This window comes from Euleptes europaea, chromosome 1 (assembly GCF_029931775.1).
Source record: "Euleptes europaea isolate rEulEur1 chromosome 1, rEulEur1.hap1, whole genome shotgun sequence".
Classification (NCBI taxonomy): domain Eukaryota; kingdom Metazoa; phylum Chordata; class Lepidosauria; order Squamata; family Sphaerodactylidae; genus Euleptes; species Euleptes europaea.
Genome location: NC_079312.1, coordinates 31,178,550 through 31,201,228, shown reverse-complemented (window position 1 = coordinate 31,201,228; position 22,679 = coordinate 31,178,550). Strand labels below are relative to the sequence as shown.

The 22,679-nt window shown below is 49.0% G+C and overlaps 1 protein-coding gene across 1 annotated transcript; it reads left to right on the top strand.

Annotated features, from left to right (window-relative positions):
• Positions 1-7,802: 7,802 nt before the first annotated feature.
• On the top strand, positions 7,803-15,243 carry WDR6 (WD repeat domain 6). Its single transcript, XM_056864147.1, has 6 exons — positions 7,803-7,902; positions 9,886-12,337; positions 12,855-12,950; positions 13,694-13,810; positions 13,978-14,096; positions 14,789-15,243. Exons 1-6 carry the CDS (start codon positions 7,836-7,838, stop codon positions 15,241-15,243), a joined length of 3,306 nt encoding a protein of 1,101 aa, XP_056720125.1. The 5' UTR covers positions 7,803-7,835.
• The last annotated feature ends 7,436 nt before the right edge of the window (positions 15,244-22,679 follow it).

Below are 22,679 nucleotides of genomic sequence, written 5' to 3'. Positions count from 1 at the left end.
ATTTCCCCTTGACCCCCTGAAGCTTCTGACTTGGGCCATTTATGCATGGGAGGTTTTGCCTTGGATTTGCCACTCTCTAAATGCACATTTTCCCCATCCAAATTCTCAAAACTCAAAAATAAGCCCCCATGCAGAGTTTTGAGAATTCGAATGGGGAAAATGTGCATCTAGAGAGCAGCAAATCCAAGGCAAAACCTCCCATGCATAAATGGCCTTAGAGGAAGCAGCTTTATGTTGGCATTTTTTGTGGTGGGCATTTGTTGTTCCCGCCAGGGGCAGCCGTTGTGTCCACAGCTCTCCCAGAGGATGCTGAGTGGTAAGAGGTTTCCTGGCCACAGGGAGTTGTGGTGGGACTCTTAAAGGAAGAAAGAGGCTGTTAGTGTGAAATGTTGATTGTCATGTATTGAGTCAGTTTGTCTTAGCTGTTGAACTCCCATTCCAAGGAATGACTATTGACCATGTGTCCCTGGTATGGGGTTCTTGACTAATTGCCTTAGCAGTGGCCTGTACAATTTGTGACTCACCAAAGCAAACACAGTCTGGCAGCCATATAGTGTGATACGGCAAGAGCTATACACACACACACCCTGCATAGGGCTGCCACCCTCCAGGTGGAGTCTGGAGGTCTCCTGAAATTACAACTGATCTCCAGACTGCAGAGATTGGTTCTCCTGGAGAAAATGGTTGCTTTGGAGGGTGGACTTTGTGGCATTATATCCTGCTGAGGTCCCTCTCCTCCCCAAACACCCTCCCCAGGATCCACCCCCCCCCAATCTCCAGGAATTTCCCAAACCAGAGTTGGAAAAACAAAGGTACATCAAGACCCTCACAAATTGCATGCAGCTTGGTGAGTCACAAGAAGTTCAGGCCTGCCTTAGTGTTAGCAGTGTGCTTTATAATAAGGGTCCAAAAAGTTTGCAAGGCTTCTTGGCACTGCACATCTCTCCCAGATGAGGAGACCTCTGGCACCTTCTTTTAAACAAGTCACGCCAGCCTGAACAATTTCAGTGCAACTTATTTTCGTCTATACATGCTTAAGATTGCAGCCTTACTGCAGCCTTGCTGCATTTTGTTTCCATCTGGGGAAAAAAACCCTCCAGTACACCCTCTTCTAATAGGATATTGTAGAAGTCAGCGGTCTGTTCCTTGAATCTTTTTTGCTCTTTCAGGTGTGCCCTTGATTCAGGAAATGCCACTACTTCATAGTGCTGCTTAGTAACAGGAATCTAGAGTTGGCCTAAAGCTCATGTCCCATTTTGTATATCTCCAGTGCAAGGAGGTGTAATCCCTGATAGAACCCCTATTGGACTATCCATTCTGAAGTAGGACCTTGCAGTCTTGTTTTTGGGCGTTTGTTTGTCTGTGTTCTGGAGGGGTTGCTCTTCCCTACCTCTGTGGTATTTCTACTAGCAAAGTCTAGTATCGAAGAATGTAGGATTTCTGTTTGGTTTCCAGAAGTCATCGGTTGGGGCTGTCTATCCACCGGGAAAATATAATGTCACTTTATTGATTAAGATCATGATCCATAAAAGCAAGTACCTCTCATCCAGAAACTGGAGAGTGCTCCAGGTAATTGCATGGCCAGTGGCTGCATGGTGTTTGGCTCCCAAAAATGCTTATGGGAGAGAAGGCAGCAGTGTGCTCTGTGGATCATGTTCTTAATTGGCCCTCAAAGGCCTACTGCGTCTATTCAAGCTTGAACCTCTTGTGAATTTGGGCTAGTTTGAGTGACTTGATGTTGCCAGTTGTATGTAAAGGTAACTGGCCAGAGTTGGATTTTGTATTTCTGCGTGTTCCCTACACTGGTGTGATTTCCAATTATTTATTTTTCTTATTTAATATTTATTTAATTTATTGTGTCCCATGCATAGATATCAGGTTGTCTGTCCTGCAAATAAAGGTTTTGAAACTATTCTGTTCTCCATTGGATTTCATTGAGTTGCCTGTTCCTCAAGCATGAGACCTATGGTTTCTCACTTCTATTGGGAGTATCATTTATTTGTAGCTGTTGCTGTTCTCTACTGGAGTAACAAAAAAAAATTAAGTGCTTGACTTGCAGATGAGTATTGCCGGTAACACCCTAGTTTTGCACACATCCTATTTCCTTTTGGGGTTTAAGTAATAAAAACAGAGATGAGATTTGAGTCATGTTTATTTGATATTTGGTGCTATTACTCCTAACCCACTAAAACTGAAAACGTGACAAAATTGCATTTAGTTTCCCACACACACACACACACACACACACACACAAATAGGATGTAAATTTAATTTAGCCTATGGTCTAACTTTTCAAGCACATACTCAGTTTGTAGGCCTTGAATCAGTTTATGCAATTTGGAGCTAAAACCACTAAGCTAAAGCGGGGCTATAAATATTACATATACTACAGAAATTTACAGATTAAGAAATCCTGCCTACTCTGCCTCTGTAAATTGAGTACTATACCTTTGTTTGGATTCCACAAATCCGTTTTTTGATACAACTTCACATAACAAGGAATTTGCATGCCTTCTTAAACATACAAAAAACTCCCAGTTATCACCAATTTAATAAATAACTATCAAGATTTCATAGCCTCAAATTTGCTTTTGAGGCCTGCCACCCAATTCTCTGTAGTTCCCTTCACAATCCCTGCTACTTCTAACTTTTCATAAGGTGCTGTAATAACTAAATCAAAATACTACACTATACAACATGAATACAGGACTCATTCCAATACCCTCTGGTATGGTGTGCTTGAATTTGCTTCAATGTGAGCCTTTCCAGGAGTGTAACAAGCAGTGTTTATAGGGATCCTGTAGTCTAAAGACATATTTATCGTTGCCTGAGATGGCAAACATAAAATGTAAATATTTTCAATGCTTCACAGTTTGGGGAACTTAATTGTTATACTGTCAGCCTTCGTGAGCCCAATTAGTAACTATAGGCTCTTGTATATTGGTGAGATGGACTGGAAACATGAAAAGATAAGGGTGCCCTGTGCAAGCACCAGGTCATTCCTGACCCATGGGGTGACATCACATCCCGACGTTTCCTAGGCAGACTGTGTTTACCCCAGCAAGCTGGGTAATCATTTTTCCAACCTCGGAAGGATGGAAGGCTGAGTCAACCTTGAGCCGGCTACTTGACACCAACTTCAGTTGGGATTGAACTCAGGCCGTGAGCAGAGCTTGGACTGCAGTACTGCAGCTTACCACTCTGTGCCACAGGGCTCCTGGAAACATGAACTGAGGCAATATTTGAAAATCAGGCAAGGTGTTAGTTGGTTTCCAGTTCCCTGTTTCCAGTTGTTGGTTCTTTATTCTACAATCCAGTCAGTAACACTGATAGTTAAACTATAGCCTATAGCTACTAATTTGGCTCAGTAACACTGATAGCTAAATATCTCTGCACCCCATAATACCCACCATAACCCATACATCCCCAGGCTCCAGTGACTCAGCACCTGCAAGATGCCACACAGTGGTCACAGCCTGTGTTTTTTGTGCAAGGGGCTCCCTAGTGTTGTGCCCCCAGGAATCCCTTAGGTTTGCTTTACTGACAACTGTAGAGGAAGTAGGTCACAGTCCCAAAATAAGCTTTGGACCACCTCAGTTCACACATCTCCAGACTCCCCAGCTCTTGCTGAAGGTGCCTGGCACCTTGTAGGATATTAATTACCAAGATCTTAGCCCTGAGCGGTGGCTCAGTGGCAGAGCATCTGCTTGGCATGCAGAAGGTCTTAGGTTCAATCCCCGGCATCTCCAGTTAAAGGGACTAGGCAAGTAGATGAGACTCTGGAGAGCTACTGCTGGTCTGAGTAAACACTGACTGATGGACCAAGGGTCTGATTCAGTAGAAGGCAGCCTCGTGTGTGTTCATGTGTTTATACTGGAATTGAGATACAGACCAACACTTGAAAGAAATGAAGAGGAATATGCTTTTTAAACAAGAAATGTGTGAATTAACAGAAAGAGAACCAAGTTAAATCAGGTAAATAAAAATAGAGGTGCTACAGAAAGGAAATAAATGTATATGTGAAGTACAAACACAGTTTAAACCCTTTCTCTAACAAACTACCTGCTACTAAGGGAGAAAATAAAAGAGGGAATCGAAGCCATGTGAGCCTGCTTCCTGAAGATGATGGGGCAGCTCTGGGGAAAGCAATTGACCAGACTGGAGAAGTACAGCAGAACCGGGTAGAAAAGTAGAGATGCCAACCATACAGTTGGGATAAGAGGCTGGGATCCAAAACTCGCTACAAATCGGATGGACTGAGGAATAACTTTTTATACATTTTTTTGCGAAGATTGAGGAGGGATAAGGGTGTTGGCACTGGAATGGGGGAGTGATTAACAGTGCATTCCTAAGGAGAGTTACTCCAGTCTAAGACCATTCATTTCAATGGGCTTAGACTGGAGTAACTCCTTAAAAATGCACTGTAAAAAGTCCAACTCTCTGGAGATGAGCTAATTTGAAAAGGTTTTTTTGTGTGTGTCTATTATAGAGGGGGAGTTTTCTTCTTTTGCATTAAAGGTAAAAAGTATCAAGAAGTGTTCCTTTAGGGAGACTGAGGGATTAGATAGGCAAGTACTGATGGCTGAGTATTTTACTTGGTGGAGTAGGGGGAGAAATCTTCCTGTCCAGCCCTATATAAGAAGGAAATAGCTCGTCGTCTTGATTATCTGGGTCGTTCTTTAAATCCAAATTACCAGGCAGGGGACCCCTTAGGTCCTTGCAACTACAACCGAAACATACTGAACTAGAACTAAGCAAGGCCTTTCGAACACAGGCCTTCAGGGGAGAAATAGAAACTAGTTTGCAAGGGCTCACTTAAAGGCCATATACATACACGTACATCACAGTGCCTAGTTAGTTTCTATCCCACCCTTCTTCCAAGCAGCTGAGAATGACTGGCCCACGGTCAGCCAGGGTCTCCCTGGCCACCACAATGTACCGCTTTCTCCTAATATGATTGCTTGGTGCATCAAGATTGGGAGGGGTCTGGAGACCAAGTCTTATGAGGAAAGGTTGAAGTAGCTGGGTATTGTCGAAGGCTTTCACGGTCAGAGTTCATTGGTTCTTGTAGGTTATCCGGGCTGTGTAACCGTGGTCTTGGTATTTTCTTTCCTGACGTTTCGCCAGCAGCTGCGGCCGGCATCTTCAGAGGAGGAACACTGAAGGACAGTGTTAAAGTGTGTAGGAAGAGTAATATATAGTCAGAAAGGGGTTGGGTTTGAGCTGAATCATTGTCCTGCAATGGAGACACTGTCCTTCAGTGTTACTCCTCTGAAGATGCCTGCCATAGCTGGCTATGTTTAGCCTAAAGAGAAGACTGAGAGGGGATATGATAACCATGTTCAAGTACTTGAAGGGCTGTCACTTGGAGGAGGGTGCCGAGTTGTTTTCTGTTGCCCCAGAAGGTTGGACCAGAACCAACGGGTTGAAATTAAATCAAACGTTAGGAATAATTTTCTAACAGTTAGAGCGGTTCCTCAGTGGAACAGGCTTCCTCGGGAGGTGGTGAGCTCTCCTTCCCTGGAGGTTTTTAAGAAGAGGTTAGATGGCCATCTGTCAGGCAGCAATGCTGATTCTGTGACCTTAAGCAGATGATGACAGGGAGGGCATCTTGGCCATCTTCTGGGTATGGAATAGGGGGTTACTGGGAGTGTGTGGGAGGGAGGTAGTCGTGAAATCCTTGCATTGTGCAGGGGGCTGGACTAGATGACCCTGGAGGTCCCTTCCGATGCTACGATTCTCTAAACTGGTGAGCCGCCGAAAAGAAGGCGGCCTGTGCATCACGGCGACGCAAAAGGCGTCGCTGTGCCTTTAAAAGAGCGGCTTCCTCGCCGAGACTCCCCGGGCTGCAAATAAGCCCGCCCCTAGCAACCGCGGGCCAACGGCTGCGTGGGTGGTGGGAGGGCGGGCGCTCACGTGTCTCGCGGAGCTCCCTGATTGGTCGGTGGGCGGGTCGGCGCGCGTGGGTGAGGTAGGCTGCTTGTTCTCATCGCGGCTAAAGCGAAGCCGCCCTTTGGCTCGCGGCGCCCCCCCCTCCCCTCCCCCCCCCGGCGTTTCCAGCCCCGGAGTCTTTTCCCGCCAACAGCGGCCTGTCCTCGGTCTGACCCGCCCGCTTCCAGGGCTGCAATTGAGCCCCTCTGCAGCACTCGCCTCTATGTTATACTGCTCCAAAAGCAAGCAAGGAGGTCTCCTCTCCCGCCCCTGTCGCAGGGACCCCTTTGCCGTCCATGCACACAAGGAATACTGAATGAATGAATGCACACAAGGAATACTCCTTCGTATACTGAATGAACTGTGCACGGAAGGACTAAGAGCTTGGAAAACTCTCATATGAAATGGAATTATACCGGATTTCCATTGCACCACGTCTTGCCTCCGTTGCCTGATTGTTGCAATTTATATGTATGGGCTAGCAACGAACTGAGCAATTTTGCCTATACTTACCATTGCGTAACGCTTTTTGCACCGTAAAACTGGGTCTCTATTAAACCTCCAGGTACTAGCAGGAGATCTCCTGCTATTACAACCGATTTCCAGCCAACAGAAATCAGTTCCCCTGGAGAAAATGGCTGCTTTGGCCATTGGACTCTAGGGCATTGAAGCCCCTCCCCAAACTCCGCCCTCCTCAGGCTCCACCCCAAAAATCTCCCGCCAGAGGCGAAGGGGAACCTGGCAACCCTACCCATCATGCTAAAAGGTGGAGTGTTAAGTGGAGTGTTAAGTTCTTGTCATGCTAAAATGTGGAGTGTTAAGTTCTTGTCCTCTGTGCACATACCCCTCTGCAATAGGCCTAGTAAAGTAACGGTGCTATGTAAGTAGTCGTAATATAGGATAACATTAGCTCTGAGTCAAGAAATCTTACACTGGAATAAATTGCTACTCTCCAGTAACAGAGGACTTCAAGTTTAAGTCCTAATTTAGGACAGTATTGGGGTTAGTGGTAGGGCTCATGTTTTGTTCCAGTCTAGGGTTGCCAACCTCTAGGTGGTGACCAGAGATCTATTACAACTGATCTCCAGGGGACAGAAAACAGTTCCCCTGGAGAAAATGGCCACTTTGGCAATTGGACTCTATGGCATTGAAGTCCCTCCCCTCTCCAAGCCTTGCCCTCCTCAGGCTCCACCCCCCTCCTAAATCTCCAGGTATTTCCCAACCCAGAGCTGACAACCCTTTTCCAGTCCCAGATGTCTCCAGTTAAAGGTCAGTCGGTTCTGGGAAGGACCTTTCATTGCTAACCTGGGGATCCCCTGTCAGCCACAGCTGGATGGATCAATGGTCTGACTGAGGGAATACTGTCTTATTCCTTCACGCACTTTTTACTCTGCTAGTTTACATAGCAAATTATTTGAAACAACAAATGCCACTGCTTACGTTCATGCCCATCAGTCATGCACCATGTGAGATGGGACAGTGTTACCTCCACCACCTCGGGGACCCCTTCCCTCCCAGTTCATACATTAATCAATTGTGTAATTCACACACACAGAGACCAGTCCCTTGATCATTTTGATGAGGTATGCTTTGATTCACGAAAGCTTCTACCCTGAAAATTGTGTTCATCTTTAAAGTTGCTACTGGACTCAAATTTTGTTCTATTAGTACAGACCATCATGGCTACTCGCCTGAAATGTAATCGTTTTGGTTGCCCTTTTCTGCACCTTTTCAAACTCAAAATACAGCTGTGACATAGATTTGTACAAGATCATTATGACACTCACTGTTTTGAGTGGATGCACCTCCGGAGCATATCTTACAGTTTCACTTCTTTCTGAACAGATGTCGTCTTCACCTTAGAGGAAGAATCGGCAAGGGACCTCGCCTCTCATCCTGCAACAATGGAAACGGAATTGCTGTTGGCTCCTATCACTGCTCTAGAGATTGTAGAAGATCATCTGGTAGCAGGTGGGTGTCTTGTGCGCTAGTGTGGCTCTATAGCTTCTAAAGGACGATGGCTCAGAATCTCCCCAGAGATTTTTGCCAGTGAATGTTGAAAACGATATGCCAGTTATCAAACCCTGACCCTGAAGTATTGGATATGGCCAAGCAATTGGGGTTAATGTATTTATTCACTTGTATTTATTCAGATATTTCTGTACTGCTTTTCTTTGCTTCAGAGCCTCCATTTCTGCCCTGCTGAATAGCCTGGCACAACAGAAACGGTGGCAAAGAAAGCTGGCTTAGCACAGCAGGACCGCGGTGCCATTCTAAGCGGAGTTTACTCCCTTCTAAGCTCATATACTTATGCACTCGGAAGGGTGTAAAACTGCTTGGGATGGCACTTAAGGCAGGGAAAGAGCAAACTGGAGAATCCCATCAGACCTATTTATTTATTTAACACATTTTTATGCTGCCTTTCCATCCAATCAGGGTCCATAAGGCAGCAAGCATAAAAAATAAACATTTAAACAATTTAAAATACAGTTTAAATTATAAAATAATTCCATTAAAACACAAAAACAAACACGTCTAGGAGTGCCAGTATTGGGAATATGCCGGATGAAACAAAAAAGTCTTCACCTGCTGACAAAAGACACTAATAGAGGAGACAGGTGAATCTCTCTTGGGAGAGAGTGCCAAAGTTTTGGTGCCATGACCGAGAACTAGTTGGGTTGCCACCCATCTAGTTTCAGATGTCAGGGGCAACCGACGCAGGGTCCTCCAAAGGTGACAAGAGTGTACAAGCAGGTTCATATAGGAGGTGGTCCTTAAGTTATGTTGGTTCCAGGCCATACAGGGTTTTAAAGATCTGGTTGCTCTAGGACTAACCAGATTGTGTGTTTGGAAAGTGCCGTCAAGTCGCAGCCGACTTATGGCAACCCCTTATGGGGTTTTCAAAGCAAGAGACATTTAGAGGTGTTTTGCACAGCAACCCTGATATTCCTTGGTGATCTCCCATCCAAATACTAACCAGGGCTGACCCTGCTTAGCTTCTGAGATCTGAAGAGGCTGCCTTCCCACCCACTGACCAGATTATCACTGGGGAAATCATAGAGATGGTTGGAATTAGAGAATTAATTGGAAGACTGTTCTGGTTTCAGTCAGGAGCAGTTATGGGTGCATTCCTGGGAGACAGTTGCCAAGGGCCTATGGTATGACATGTGAAGCTGCCTTATAATGAGAGAGGCGCTGTTGGTTCATCTAACCCAGAATGGTCCACTCTGAGTGGCAGAAGCTCTCCAAGTTCTGACATGCCAATGATTGAATCTGGGGCCTTGCAACGCCATCGTAGCTTGGCCACTGAGCTATGAGTCCTCCTTGTGAACTCCCTGCCCTGATCCATACAATTGCACGAAGCTGCCTTTATAAGCATCTAGCCCAGCACTGCTCACTCAGGCTTCTGTCTGCTCTCCTAGGTTTCTGGCAGAAAGGCTAGAAGGTGTGCATCAGAAGTACCATCAGAGAGGTATAGTGGTTAGGAGCAGTGGACCCTAATCTAGAGAACCGGGTTTGTTTCCCCACTCCTCCACATGAAGCCTGCTGGGTGACCTTGGGCTAGTCACAGTCCTCTCCAACTCTCTCAGCCCCACCTGCCTCACAAGGAGTCTGTTGTGGGGAGGGGAAGGGAAGGAGTTTGTAAGCCAGTTTGAGTCTCCCTTAACTGGTAGAGGAAAGCATGGTATGAAAACCAACTCTTCTTCCAGGCTGATCCTGCATTAAGCAGGGGGTTGGATTAGATGGCCTGTATGGCCCCTTCCAACTCTGTGATTCTGTGATTCTTCAGCGCCACCTCGGGCCTTTGTACTGGGAACAGACATCACACAAGGAGACCCTGGGCTGGGCTGGAGATTGGCTATGATATTTGTTATGGTGGGCACTATTGAAATCAGAGTGTGGCACTCTGAGCTCATTTCGGCGTGGTAATTTTGACCTCTTGTGCTCTTCCAGGTGAAGGACCCAACATAGCCATCTACACTTTGGAGCCTGGCGCCATCCGGTCTCCAAGATGCTGCAAACAGGTCCTTCAGAACTATAACATCCACGGTATCCAAGCGCAGCAGAAGCTGGCTCCGGGAGTAGATGATGCCACCACCCTGGCTGTCTTCGGGGGCAAAGGCCTTGTAATCATGAAGTTCAGCCTCCAGAATAGCACAATAAAATTAGCTGAGCTCTTTCCTTTTTGTGAGCTGCATGATTGGATCTGGGACCTGCAATGGTTGGAAGGTAGCCCTGAGACCCCCAGCTGTGCAGCTCTGGCTCTGGGCCATAACTCTGTGGCTCTGTATGACTGTGTCAGCCAACGGATACTCCGAGAAGTGCACTGCCAAGAGAAATGCATCCTCTACTCTGCCCGTTTGGTCGGGAGCAGGTGGGACAGTGTGGTGATGGTGGCCGGCACCGTCTTCAATCAGCTGGTGATCTGGTGTGCGGCTGACCCGGTGGATGACACAGGGAGGGTAAGGCCCCGCAGCAGGATCAGCGGGCACCACGGCGTCATCTTCAGCATCTGCTACTCGGAATGCAAAAGCATCTTGGCCTCAGCTTCAGACGATAGGAGCCTGCGGCTGTGGGGCGTCGGCAACCTCCGATCCCCTCCAGATCATGTCCCGTGCCTGCTGGTATGCTATGGGCACCAGTCCAGGGTGTGGTCGGTCCGGCTGCTGAATGACTATATCATCAGCATAGGAGAAGACTCGGCTTGTCTCGTGTGGAACTACCAGGGCGAGATTGTCCAGAGCTTCAAAGGACACAGAGGCCGAGGCCTGCGCGCAGTGGCCATGGATGAGGCATGGGGCTGTGTCTTCACAGGCGGGGCTGATTCTGGCATTCGGTGCTGGCACTTCAAAGGGCCAAGGACTGGTGGGAGCAGCCTCTCGCAACTCAATTTCCTGTCACCTGAAAGAAAAGGATCACCCAGAGCAGTAAAACTGGTGGACACCGGCCGTCTCCTCGTAATGACCGATGCTGGGGCCATATACTCTTACGACTTGACCTCTAAAGCCTGGGCGTTGATCCTGGAGGATTCTGCCTATCGGTCCTATAGCCTCCTGGAGGTGTCTGAGGTTGCCGGGGGAGATATTCTGTGTGCCATGGGCAGTATTTCAGGGCAGGTCAAAATATTCCCTCTCCGCAACCCTGCGCAAGGCAAGGACCTAAATCTGTTTGAGGGGAAAGTGCACAGCCTGAGCTGGTCCTCGCGCCCTGGCCAGGATCTCAGCACTTGCAATCTCTTTGCGTCTGGCTTGGCTGGCGTTCTGCTGTGGCTGGAGGTCTCTTGCCCTCCACTGGATGCCGTGACTGTGGCGGTAAAGCAGTGCTTCCTCCTGCCACCTTGCAAGCGGCGATGGCACATGTGCACCGCTTTCCTTCCCTGTGGAGATTTTCTGCTGTGTGGTGACCGCCGGGGCTCTCTCATGCTGTTCGCTTGCAGGACCCCTTTGGACTTGGAACAAGAGAAAGCATGTGGGAGAAGAGATGTAGGTGACTCAGATTCAGCGACGGTCTGTAACGGGCTAGGGCTGGACTTTCCCATTAGAGGAGAGGGGCCACTTGCCGAAGGCCCTGTTTCTCTGATCTTTGGCCTTCACGGGAAGACCGGCGTGACCTCTGTAGCCTGCCACAGCGGCTTCATCTACAGCACAGGCCGCGACGGCTGCTACCGGCAACTCCAGGTTCTGGGCCATCAGCTCCACGTGCTGAGGAAGCAGAAGCCGTGCAAAGGCCTGGAGTGGCTGGAAGGGCTGCGTTTCAGCTCCGATGGCAGCATGTGGGTCCTTGGCTTCCACGCTGCCCACTTTGTTCTCTGGCATACCAACAGCAACGAGACGCTGATGAGCATCCCCTGCGGGGGAGGCCACCGCTCCTGGAGCTACATCCGCTGCCGCTCTGCCGAGACCTTTGCATACGTCAAATCTGGGGACGTGGTGGTCTACCAAAGCAGAGATGTGCCCAGTGGGCGGCGGGTCCTCAAAGAATCCCTGCACGGGCGAGAGCTCACCTGCGTGTGCCACGTTGGAACTTTGGAAACATCCCAGCAGGAGCCGGTGAGCATCTTTGCCACCGGCAGTGAGGACAACATGGTGAATATTCTAGCTTTCGGAGCACAGTTTCGCACGCTGACCCAGCTCACGGTGATCGGGGACCATATCGCGAGTGTGAGGGCTCTGGCCGTGGCGGAGGGCAGCGCCGTTCAGCAGGAGACAGGGAGCATCTCCTCCGTCCTTTTTTCGGCAGGGAGCCGGGCCCAGATTGAGTGTTACCGTTTGCAGTTCAGCCCTGACCCTGATTCCAGCAGCGGTGTGTTGTGCCAGCTGGTCCACGTGGCATCCCATCGGTTGGACGAGCAGTGGGATCGCATGAAGAATAGGCACAAGTTGATCAAGATGGACCCAGAGACCAGGTAGCAGTAATGGCCTGTATCTGTAGACCATTATCTTGGGTTGAAAAAACATACAACTAGTCCCGGAAGGCCATAAACAGAATACACATGAACACACAAGAAGCTGCCTTCTACTGAATCAGACCCTTGGTCCATCAAAGTCAGTATTGTCTACTCAGACCGGCAGCAGCTCTCCAGGGTCTCAGGCAGAGATCTTTCACATCACCTCCTTGCCTAGTCCTTTTAACTGGAGATGCCGAGGATTGAGCCTAGGACCTTCTGCATGCCAAGCAGAGGCTCTACCACTGAGCCATGGCCCCTCCCCAATGCAGAACCTTCTCTGATATCAGGGCTGAGCTACCCCCCCCCCGATGTGTGCACACACAGACACACGTTTTGTTTGTTTGTTCATAGTGAGATTTATATCCTGCCTTATCCCAGCCAAAGCCAGGCTCAGAGCTGGTTACAAGCATAAAACACATATACATTGTATAAATACATTAAAATACTCTCTCTCCCCCCCCCCTTCCCTCTCCAGGTACATGTCTGTTGCAGTGTTGGCAGGTCCTGAGGATGCAGAGCTGCCTGGTCCTTTACTCTTTCTAGCTGCTGCCTGCAGTGATGGATCTGTCCGGTAAGAAGGGGCACTGAGCTCTACCTCTTAGGGCCCCAGAAGGGTTGCCATAGACTTTCCCTACCTGCCAGAATAAAATCCAGAGAGGACAGATGATGGGAGGAAAAGAAGCAGGAGAATCATAGAGTTGGAAGGGGCCATACAGGCCATCTAGTCCAACCCCCCGCTTAATGTAGGATCAGCCTAGAGCATCCCTGACAAGTGCTTGTCCAGCCTCTGCTTAAAGACTGCCAGTGAGGGGGAGCCCACCCACCCCATGGCAGCTGATTCCATTGCTGAACTACTCTTACTATAAAAAATGCTTTTCCTAATATCCTGCCTGTACCTTTCTGCCCGTAATTTAAACCCATTATTGTGAGTCCTATCCTCTACTGCCAACAGGAATAGCTCCCTGCTCTAAGTGGCAGCCCTTCAAATACTTAAAGAGAGCAATCATCTCCCCCCCTCAACCTCCTCTTCTCCAGACTAAACAGATACTGTCCAGAGCGACCAGATGCTGTCTGTGGGGTAGCTGCTTCTATTTTCCCATATTGGAGAAGGGAACCTGAGCAGCAGAGACCCAGCATGTAACTTCAGCCAGTACACTTCTGTGCATCTGAGGAAGTGAGCTCTGGGACTCATGAATGCTTTTTGCCGAAATAAATTTTGTTAGTCTTTAAGGTTAGACTTTAAGGTGCTTTAAGCCATTCTGTGCCCTTGGTATCAACTATCTCCTGTTCTTGTTTGCATGTCTGTCTGTGTAGACTCTTCTTGCTGCTTGAACATGCCCATAAATTGTGGCTTGTGGCCGAGTCCTTTCACCATCAGCGGTGTGTCCTGAAAGTCCAAGTGTTTACATGCAACACAGCTGACAGAGGAAGGTGAGGATGGAGCAGCTGCATTCTCCCGGGGGCGCTTCTCATCTCATTCGTCTCTCGTGACCAGTATACTCTTGGGCCTGCATAAATGAAACCCCGAAGTTTGGGATGGGCCTGTCTGACCTTAGTTCCCTAGAAAGCTAAACTTTGCAATGCATTTTATTTTGCAGAAGACACTTCTTGGTCAGCGCTGCCACTGACGGGGGCATTGCATTTTGGGATATCACAGCTACCATCGATGGTGCCACGGAAGCTGTAAAGGCAGAAGTCAGAGAGATGAAACTTCTGGGTAGGTGATTGTATTGACCGTCCTGTTTGTGAACACTTGTGGTTTATGATGAGGACATGTGATGCTGCCCTTATACTGAATCAGAACCTCAGCACATCAAGGTCATTATTGCCTGCTCTGACTGGCAGCTGCTCTCCAGGTTCTCAGGTGGAGGTCTTTCGCATCACCTGATCCCTGATCCTTATAAGGGGGGATGATGGGCCTTGAACCTGGCACCTTCTGCATGCTAAGCAGATGCTCTGCCACTGAGTCATGGATCCAGAAGAAGAAGAAGAAGAAACGTTGGTTTTTATACCCTGCTTTTCCTAATGAAAGGAGTCTCAAAACAACTTAGAATCTCCTTCCCTTCCTCTCCCCACAACAGACACCTTGTGAGGTAGGTGGGACAGAGAGTTCAGAGAGAACCATGACTAGCCCAAAGTCACTGAGCAGCCTGCAGGTGAAGGAGTGGGGAATCTAATCAGGTTCTCCTGATTAGAGTCCGCCGCTCATGTGGAGGAACGGGAAATCAAACCCGGTTCTCCAGATTAGAGTCCACCGCTCTCAACCAAGACACCACGCCGACTCTCACCCCTTCCCGTACATGCTTGCCGTACATGCCCTCTTGCAGGGGCATCATGAGAACTCTGGCCAGCATTGTGTTCCCCTGCAGCCTTGTACTGTATTGTGACAGAACCTCTGTGTTTTTCCAGCTCTGGGGACTCTGGTCTTTACCATCCAGGCTCACAGCTGTGGTGTGAATAGTCTCCACGTCCAGGAAACAGTGAGCAGCCGTTTCCTCGTGGCCAGCGGCAGCGATGACGGTTCCATCCACGTCTGCGTTATCGAAGTGAATGCCGAAAGCTTGGTCTACCAGGGAACCGTGGGTGGGGATGGCGTCCGTGTCCTCAGAAAGTTCTCGAGGCTCTGTGCTCACGCGGCTCACGTGACGGGAGTCCGACTGCTACACCCTGACTACCTCCTTTCTGTTTCTGTGGACCAGCGCCTGACCCTGTGGCGCCTCGGTGAGGACAGCCTGTCTTTTGTGCGCAGCAAGTTTTGCCACGTAGCTGATGTGGCCGCTCTAGAGTGTTGGAACAGTGGGCGACACAGCTGGCACAGCGTGGTATGTGGGCAGGGCCTGGAGGTTCTCCGGTGCGAGGTGTGAACAAAAGCCTGTTGGGAATGATGTCAGGTGCATAAATAAAGCTTTTGTATTGGGGGGGGGGAAACATGAAGTGAGCACATAATTGCCTTCTTCTGGGGTAGACTGGTCAAATTTCTGGAAAATGAAGACCACATAAGCATTTTAGGAAATCAGTAGAAGAGTTGGTTTTTATATGCCGAGTTTCTCTACCACTTAAGGCAGAATCAAACCGGCTTACAATCACCTTCCCTTCCCCTCCCCACAACAGGCACCCTGTGAGGTAGGTGGGGCTGAGAGAGTGTGACTAGCCCAAGGTCACCCAGCTGGCTTCGTGTGGAGGAGTGGGGAAACCAACCCGGTTCACCAGATTAGCCTCCGCCATTCATGTGGCGGAGTGGGGAATCAAACCCGGTTCTCTAGATTAGAGTCCACCGCTCTTAATCACTACACCACGCTGGCTCTCAGTAACAACCAATATTTTTCTTGATGAAAGGAAGTGTGCTAAGTGCAGACATCTAGGTTTCTGAATTTTAAGCCCTGTGGTCTAGTCATTGTGGTGGTCATTTTTCAAAAACTGCTATGGAAGGTGACGCTGCTTGGGAGGGACTGGAGCAATCAGCTGCTCCTTAATTTTAAAAAGCCTGCAGATTTAGGTTGCCTAATTATGCCTAATTCCACTGTCTTGGAAACAATCTGCTCCATGACTCAATGTTCTGTATAACTGGGATCTTTGTACAGGAGAACATTATTGATCCTTTCGGTTCATCTCACGGGGATGGATAGAAATGGTGGAAATTCTCCTCCACTACAGCAACAATGTCCAGGATAATGAGACTTTTATGTCCACTCACTTGCTTTCTTGATACTTTTCTGCATGCCTTGCTGCATTAAGGTTTGGTATGCCTATGCATTTTCTGAAACGGTTTCACAAGTTGAAGTCCTACACTCACAGAAACTATGTGGTGATCAAGATGAGAGTGTGTGTGTCCCCCCCAATGTATTTCACAATATAGAAGCCTAAAGCAGTTACCCTGCAAGTGCTGGATTTGAGGAATTGCTGTGAGCAAAACCCACAGAATTATAGGCCCTCCTCCAAGTGCGAAGAAATTTCCTGCTCAGCAAGCTTCTTCCCACCTACCCTCAATAATTCAGCACTTGAGCCCTGGACAGGCTGGAGTTACTGGCTCCCCTGCAGCCCCATGCATATTTGATGGCCCCAAATGCAGTAACGGGGAGGTCACAGCATGGCCCTTTTGTGTCAAGGTTCAGTGCGCAGGTGCATCAGTCATGCACTGCCGATGCCCGATGGCCTGTTATGTCCTTTGGCTCCCGAGTGAGCTGCTGAACTCACCGTGAACCACAGCAAAGTTGTTCTGAGTTGAATGGATCATGGGATACACCTGGTGGCACTTACAACAGAAGGATGACGAGCGAGTAGCCGGGTTTGGGCACTCCTCCGATAGGCACTCACCTTCAGCCTGGCCTGTTCTGCAACTATGCTCAGGAGCTGCTAAGCGCCTCTCGGATGCCACAGACGAACTTGGGGGGTGCCGCAACCGGATCAGCTCAAAGATGCCATTCCAGCCACATGGCACCCCCAAAAGCCAGGCAGAGACAAACGGTCCCAGGAGGGGCCCAGCAAAAGGAATCCCTGGAAGCAACCGGCCTGCTTCCTTCAGCGGCTGGCGTCCTGGTCCGAGGCTCAGCCCTGCCCACAGCAAGCGTCACCACTCACCCGGGCTGTGCCATGAGGATGAGCGTGACCCCTACCTTCAGGAAGAGCCGGCCCCACGCAAAGAACAAGGAAGATCCTACCAGAGGCTGGCTGGAGAAGGTATGGAGACCAGTAATGTACAAGACACAGCATAGGGGGAGATGTTCATGGGCAATTCTAGAGCAGTGGTTGGAAATCAGGTGTTGGAATGGCTGGAATTTTAGGATGGCGCTGGTGGCAAGTTCCTCAACAAGGTTGTCCTTTATCAAGCCTGTGACTTCCTTGCCCCTGCTCTGTTCAGGTTCTGAGGCTGGGCATGGAACCTCCTCAAGGCTTTAAGCAAGGGGAATGGCAAGGTCGGCCCCATAGCTAGCCCTGCACAGGGCAAGGGAAGGTGCCCAGATACCTCCCCAGCTGGCTCACTGCTGCAGTGTTGCTCATTAGCTTCCAGGAGAGTGGGGGAGACACACCAGAAGACCCTTGAGGACAAGACCAGAAGACCCTTGAGGACTGGCTGGATTGCACGAGAGAATCCCCAGTTCCACTTAGCAATGTTGCTGAAGGATATGGGTGGAACTGGGTTAAGCCATATACGATTCCCCCAAAGCAAAGTCAGTAGGGTTGCCAGGTCCCTCTTCGCCACTGGCGGGAGGTTTTCGGGGCAGAGCCTGAGGAGGAAGGGGTTTGGGGAGGGACTTCAGTGCCATAGAGTCCAACTGCCAAAGTGGCCGTTTTCTCCAGGTGAACTGATCTCTGTCGGCTGGAGATCAGTTGTAAGAGTGGGAGATCTCCAGCTAATACCCTAATAACCCTTAAAGTAATGCATTTTACCTAACATTCTGTGCTGTACCAATGTGTACCACCAATGGGCTAGAATAGGCTACCAGAGTTTGGAGACGGTGGTTCTTATATATTACTTTGTTTCCTTCCTGCCCTAACATACTGAAAAGTGATAAGTGTGCACGTCATGCCTTCCATGTACACATATCACACACACCCATTTACCGCAGGCTATTTTTACATTTCCTACTTTTGTTGAACTCCCCTCCCTCAAACCCATCTACATTTCCCCCATATCCAGGTAGGAGCTGCAGTCAAGGACCAGGACAAAACTGTCACCAAGACTCCTTTGACCCCAAGGCAGAACAGGATGGCTCTCCCTCAGCTTCCCAAAGGAGGAGGCAAAGGCACCGGTGAGCAGAGCCACAGCAAACTCTTTCCTTGCTGGTATTTGGGAGCTGCTAGTGCAGGGGAAATGTTGAATTGACAATAAAAAAAGGCTGGGGGTGGTGTGGACTTTGCTCCCATCGGAGCCAGCAGCGAATCCGTCTTTCCCATGTAACTCCCAAATACAGCCAGAGTTGGGCTGTGGTTAGACTATCAGAGGAGGGTCTTGGAGATCCATGCATAAGTGTCGTTCCCCCCCCCTCACCCGCTGCCCAAAAACCTACTGAGTAACTTTAGACCAGAAGAAGAAGAGTTGGTTTTTATATGCTGACTTTCTCTACCACTTAAGGAAGGATCAAACCGGCTTACAATCCCCTTCCCTTCCCCTCCCCACAACAGACAACCTGTGAGGTAGGTGGGGCTGAGAGTGTGACTAGCCCAAGGTCACCCATCTGGCTTCGTGTGTAGGAGTGGGGAAACCAACCCGGTTCACCAGATTAGCCTCCGCCGCTCATGTGGAGGAGTGGGGAATCAAACCCGGTTCTCCAGATCAGAGTCCACCGCTCCAAACCACTGCTCTTAACCACTACATGACGCTGACTATCTCAGCCTAACCTACTTCACAGGGTGGTTGTGAAGATCAAAAGGAGGCGGGAGAACGATATATGCTTCCCTGAGCTCCTCAGAAGAAGGGCAAGATAAAAATGTATGTATGTACGTATAGGTTTTTACCCTGCCCTCAATCCCCGGCCAAAGCCGGGCTCAGGGTGGCACAGGGCATAAAAGTTAATACATTAAATACAATAGAATACAGTAAAATCATATTAATAAAAAAAAGTTAAACATTTTAATAGCCCCATGAATGTCTAGCAAAATCAGCATAAGGTGAAATGAAAGTGGCTCTCAATTTGAGCATGGGGCAGTCAGAGCCCTGCGAGGTAATCAGAGCCTTCTAGTACATAGGGTTGCTAGATCCCTCTTCGCCACTGGCAGGAGGTTTTTGGGGCAGAGCCTGAGGAGGGCAGGGTTTGGGGAGGGACTTCAATGCCATAGAGTCCAATTGCCATAGCAGCCCTTTTCTCCAGGGGAACCGATCTCTATCAGCTGGAGATCAGTTGTAATAGCAGGAGATCTCCAGCCACCACCTGGAGGTTGGCAACCCTACCCATGCATGGTAGGTAACAAAGTAGATGGGGAGGTAGGGAGGCCAGCACTGATGGAAAACCGTAGCTGTCCTCAACTACAGGCCTGGTGGAGTAACTCTTATTTTACAGGCCCTGTACCACACAAATCGGAAGAGTTCTAGCCTCCAGCTCCTGCCAGCGCCATTCGTTCCCGTCCTTTGGCTGGCCTTGCTAACACTTGCTCTGCTCCCTTTTCTCCTCCAGAGAAGCCAGTCCAGAAGACACCAACGTATCTCCCTGCCTGTCTCTCCCAAGCCACAGGGGCACTGCCTCCAAGCAATGACCTCCTGGCCCCGTGGACTGGGGCCTCCCAGTCCGAGGCCTCCTTCCAAACCCTCTTTGCACCTGTGGTGTCCATCTTGCATAGCGTCCCTTGCTCAGCGGGAGGCCCTCCTGCCTTCTGTGGCTTTTTCCCAGACCTTGGAGGGAAGGGCCCGGCTGAGGAAGGGGAGCAGAGGCAGAGAGCCAAGCCGCACCAAGGCAGCAGGTCTAAGCAGAAGGGGTGGAGCAGGGGCTCGCCCAGGCGCTCCAGGAGCAAGTTGCAAGGGACGAGGCTGCCGGCGGTGCCCAGCATCACCGCCCTCGACTTCAGCCGCAACTTCACCTTCTCCTTCTTCGAGTTGCCACCCTACCAGGGCCACCAGCACAGGGTGCAGCGCCAGCAGCTCCTCAGCCTCTTCATGAAAGAGCTGCAATAAGAGCACTTTTGGCAACAGCCATGGAAAGAGGAGCGGCGACCCCAGGGCTGCCTTTGGAGCGGCTCGCGGGCAGCGCAGGAGGCCAAGCTGAACTTGTCCACAAGCTCCAGAGAATGCTCTTCCATGCTATGGAAACACCGCACACCGCCACATGGGCACAGCAGCGTAGAAAGAACAGACAGGGCGCGGATTTATTATATGCACATGGACTTATATACACATCCATCACCTCCGTTACTCCCTCCTCTAGAACCAAATTACATGAAATCCTGGGAAATCTCAGAACTGAAATAGAAGAAGAAGAACCAATGAACTCTGACCGTGAAAGCCTTCGACAATATTTAGAAGAAGAAGAGTTGGTTTTTATATGCCGACTTTCTCTACCACTTAAGGGAGACTCAAACTGGCTTAAAATCACCTTCCCTTCCCCTCCCCCAACAGACACCCTGTGAGGTAGGTGGGGGCTGAGGGAGCTCTAAGAGAGCTGTGACTAGCCCAAGGTCACCCAGCTGGCTTTGTGTGGAGGAGTGGGGATACCAACCCCTGTTCACCAGATTAGTGTCCGCCGCTCATGTGGAGGAGTGGGGAATCAAACCCGGTTCTCCAGTTCAGAGTCCACCGCTCCAAACCACAGCTCTTAACCACTATACCATGCTGGTAAGTTGCAGCCACCAACATTGGATCAAGGCAGAAGAGGGGTGGGGGTTAGGCCTCCCTCTTGCCAACCACCACCAATACCAGTTTGTTAGCACTACCTTTTTAACAGTTGACGACCAGGAGGGAAGGGCCCTGCTTTAAGCAGAAAAAACTGCACACATTTGTGTGTGTGTGTGTGTGTGTGGTAAAATCCTTTGTCCCCATCACCATGGCCCCCAATCCAAATAAGTGGGGGCAGTTGCAATATACTTTTAAAAACAGCTGGTTGGTAAATCGTTAACCACTCCTACCTTTTGAGTAAGCTCTACAAAAATGTAAAAGACACTTGTGGGGGCTGAGGCGAGTCACCAAAATGTTTTCAACCTATTTGTTCGGGGCTTGTCTTAACAGCCAAGACTTTTGGAGAACAGTCATATATGCTATTGAATCAATTAGACTTTATACCGTATTCACTCAAAAGGACGATGACACTGAATGTAAGATGTCCCTATTAAACATGTCATGCACAAAATACATTATTTGACATAACTGTAACTTGTACACAAATGTAAGACAACCCCCTTACCTTTTTTTGGGGGGGGGGGGAGATGGCCTACCTGTGGAAAAAACCCTACTCCAATAACAGTGCAATCCTAGCCCAATTTAAACCCTTCTAAACCCATTTGACTTCAGTGGATTTAGGAGGCTGTACCACTGCTTACGATTGTACTGTAAGTGTACTAGGAGGCTTTTTGAATACCTCTTTAAACAAGAAACCTCACCAATTGGTCTGCATTTTGCTAATGACCACAAAGATTCAGCTTGCTTCCCGGTGGGGTTCTTCAGCTCTTCTTCATACAACAGACCACCTTAGTGCAGAAATTTCTAAAGACACCAACTAGTGCAAGTTAAGGTGGGCAGGACCAGACATTCCCCCTCTCTCAATGTTCTTAAATCTTGATTTAACCTTAGTATGTGGTGTTTGATTCATTTACCGTGATATATACCGTAAGTATATTTTTTTGTTATTAGTAAGCAAGAGGTTTATGTATTACAAAGTCTTTTACTATGTAACGATTTATACTTTTGATCGTGTGCACTTCTAATTTCACTATAAAAAATAAAAACCCACCAGGCGGTTCCTGTCGTGGAGTTTGGTTCTTAGCAGCAGCTCAGGTAGGATGAGAACCGTCTGGCAAAGCAGCAATTAGTGCCTTGTTTAGCCACACTGGTGACTTGGCCTTAGCCCCTTCTCCTCCCCATCCCTTACTATAGCCTACAAACAACCTGCCTTCTCACACGAAGGCAGTGCTTGTGGAATATGATTAACCAAAATGATTAGGGGACTAGAGCAACTGTCCTATGGGGAGTGGTTTGGACGCTTAGGGCTGTTTAGTTTGGAAAGAAGGCGGCTAAGGGGAGACATGATAGAGGTCTATAAAATTATGCGTGGTTTGGAGAGAGTGGACAGGGAGAAGTTTTTCTCCCTCTCCCATAATGCTAGAACACAGGGTCATCTGCTAAAGCTGGAGGGTGAGAGATTCAAAACAGATAAAAGGAAGTATTTTTTCACACAACGCATAGTTAAATTGTGGAACTCCCTGCCCCAGGATGTGGTGATAGCTGCCAGCTTGGAGGGCTTTAAGAGGGGAGTGGACATGTTCATGGAGGAGAGGGGTATTCATGGCTGTTAGTTGGAATGGATGCTGGTCATGCTGCATACCTGTTCTCTCTAGTATCAGAGCAGCATGCCTATTATTTTGGGTGCAGTGGAACACGGGCAGGATGGTGCTGCTGCAGTCGTCTTGTTTGTGGCTTCCTAGAGGCACCTGGTTGGCCACTGGTGAACAGACTGCTGGACTTGATGGGCCTTGGTCTGATCCAGCAGGGCCTTTCTTTTGTTCTTATGAATAGTCACCGCCGCTCCAACCCACCAGGCACTGCCTTTAGGAAAACTGAAGGCAAGAATTGCATTTTATTTGCAATCTCTTACCTCCACAGCTGATACCAACATTCTTTGAAAAGAGACAATTAACAGGACTGCAAGGGGGTTCAAGC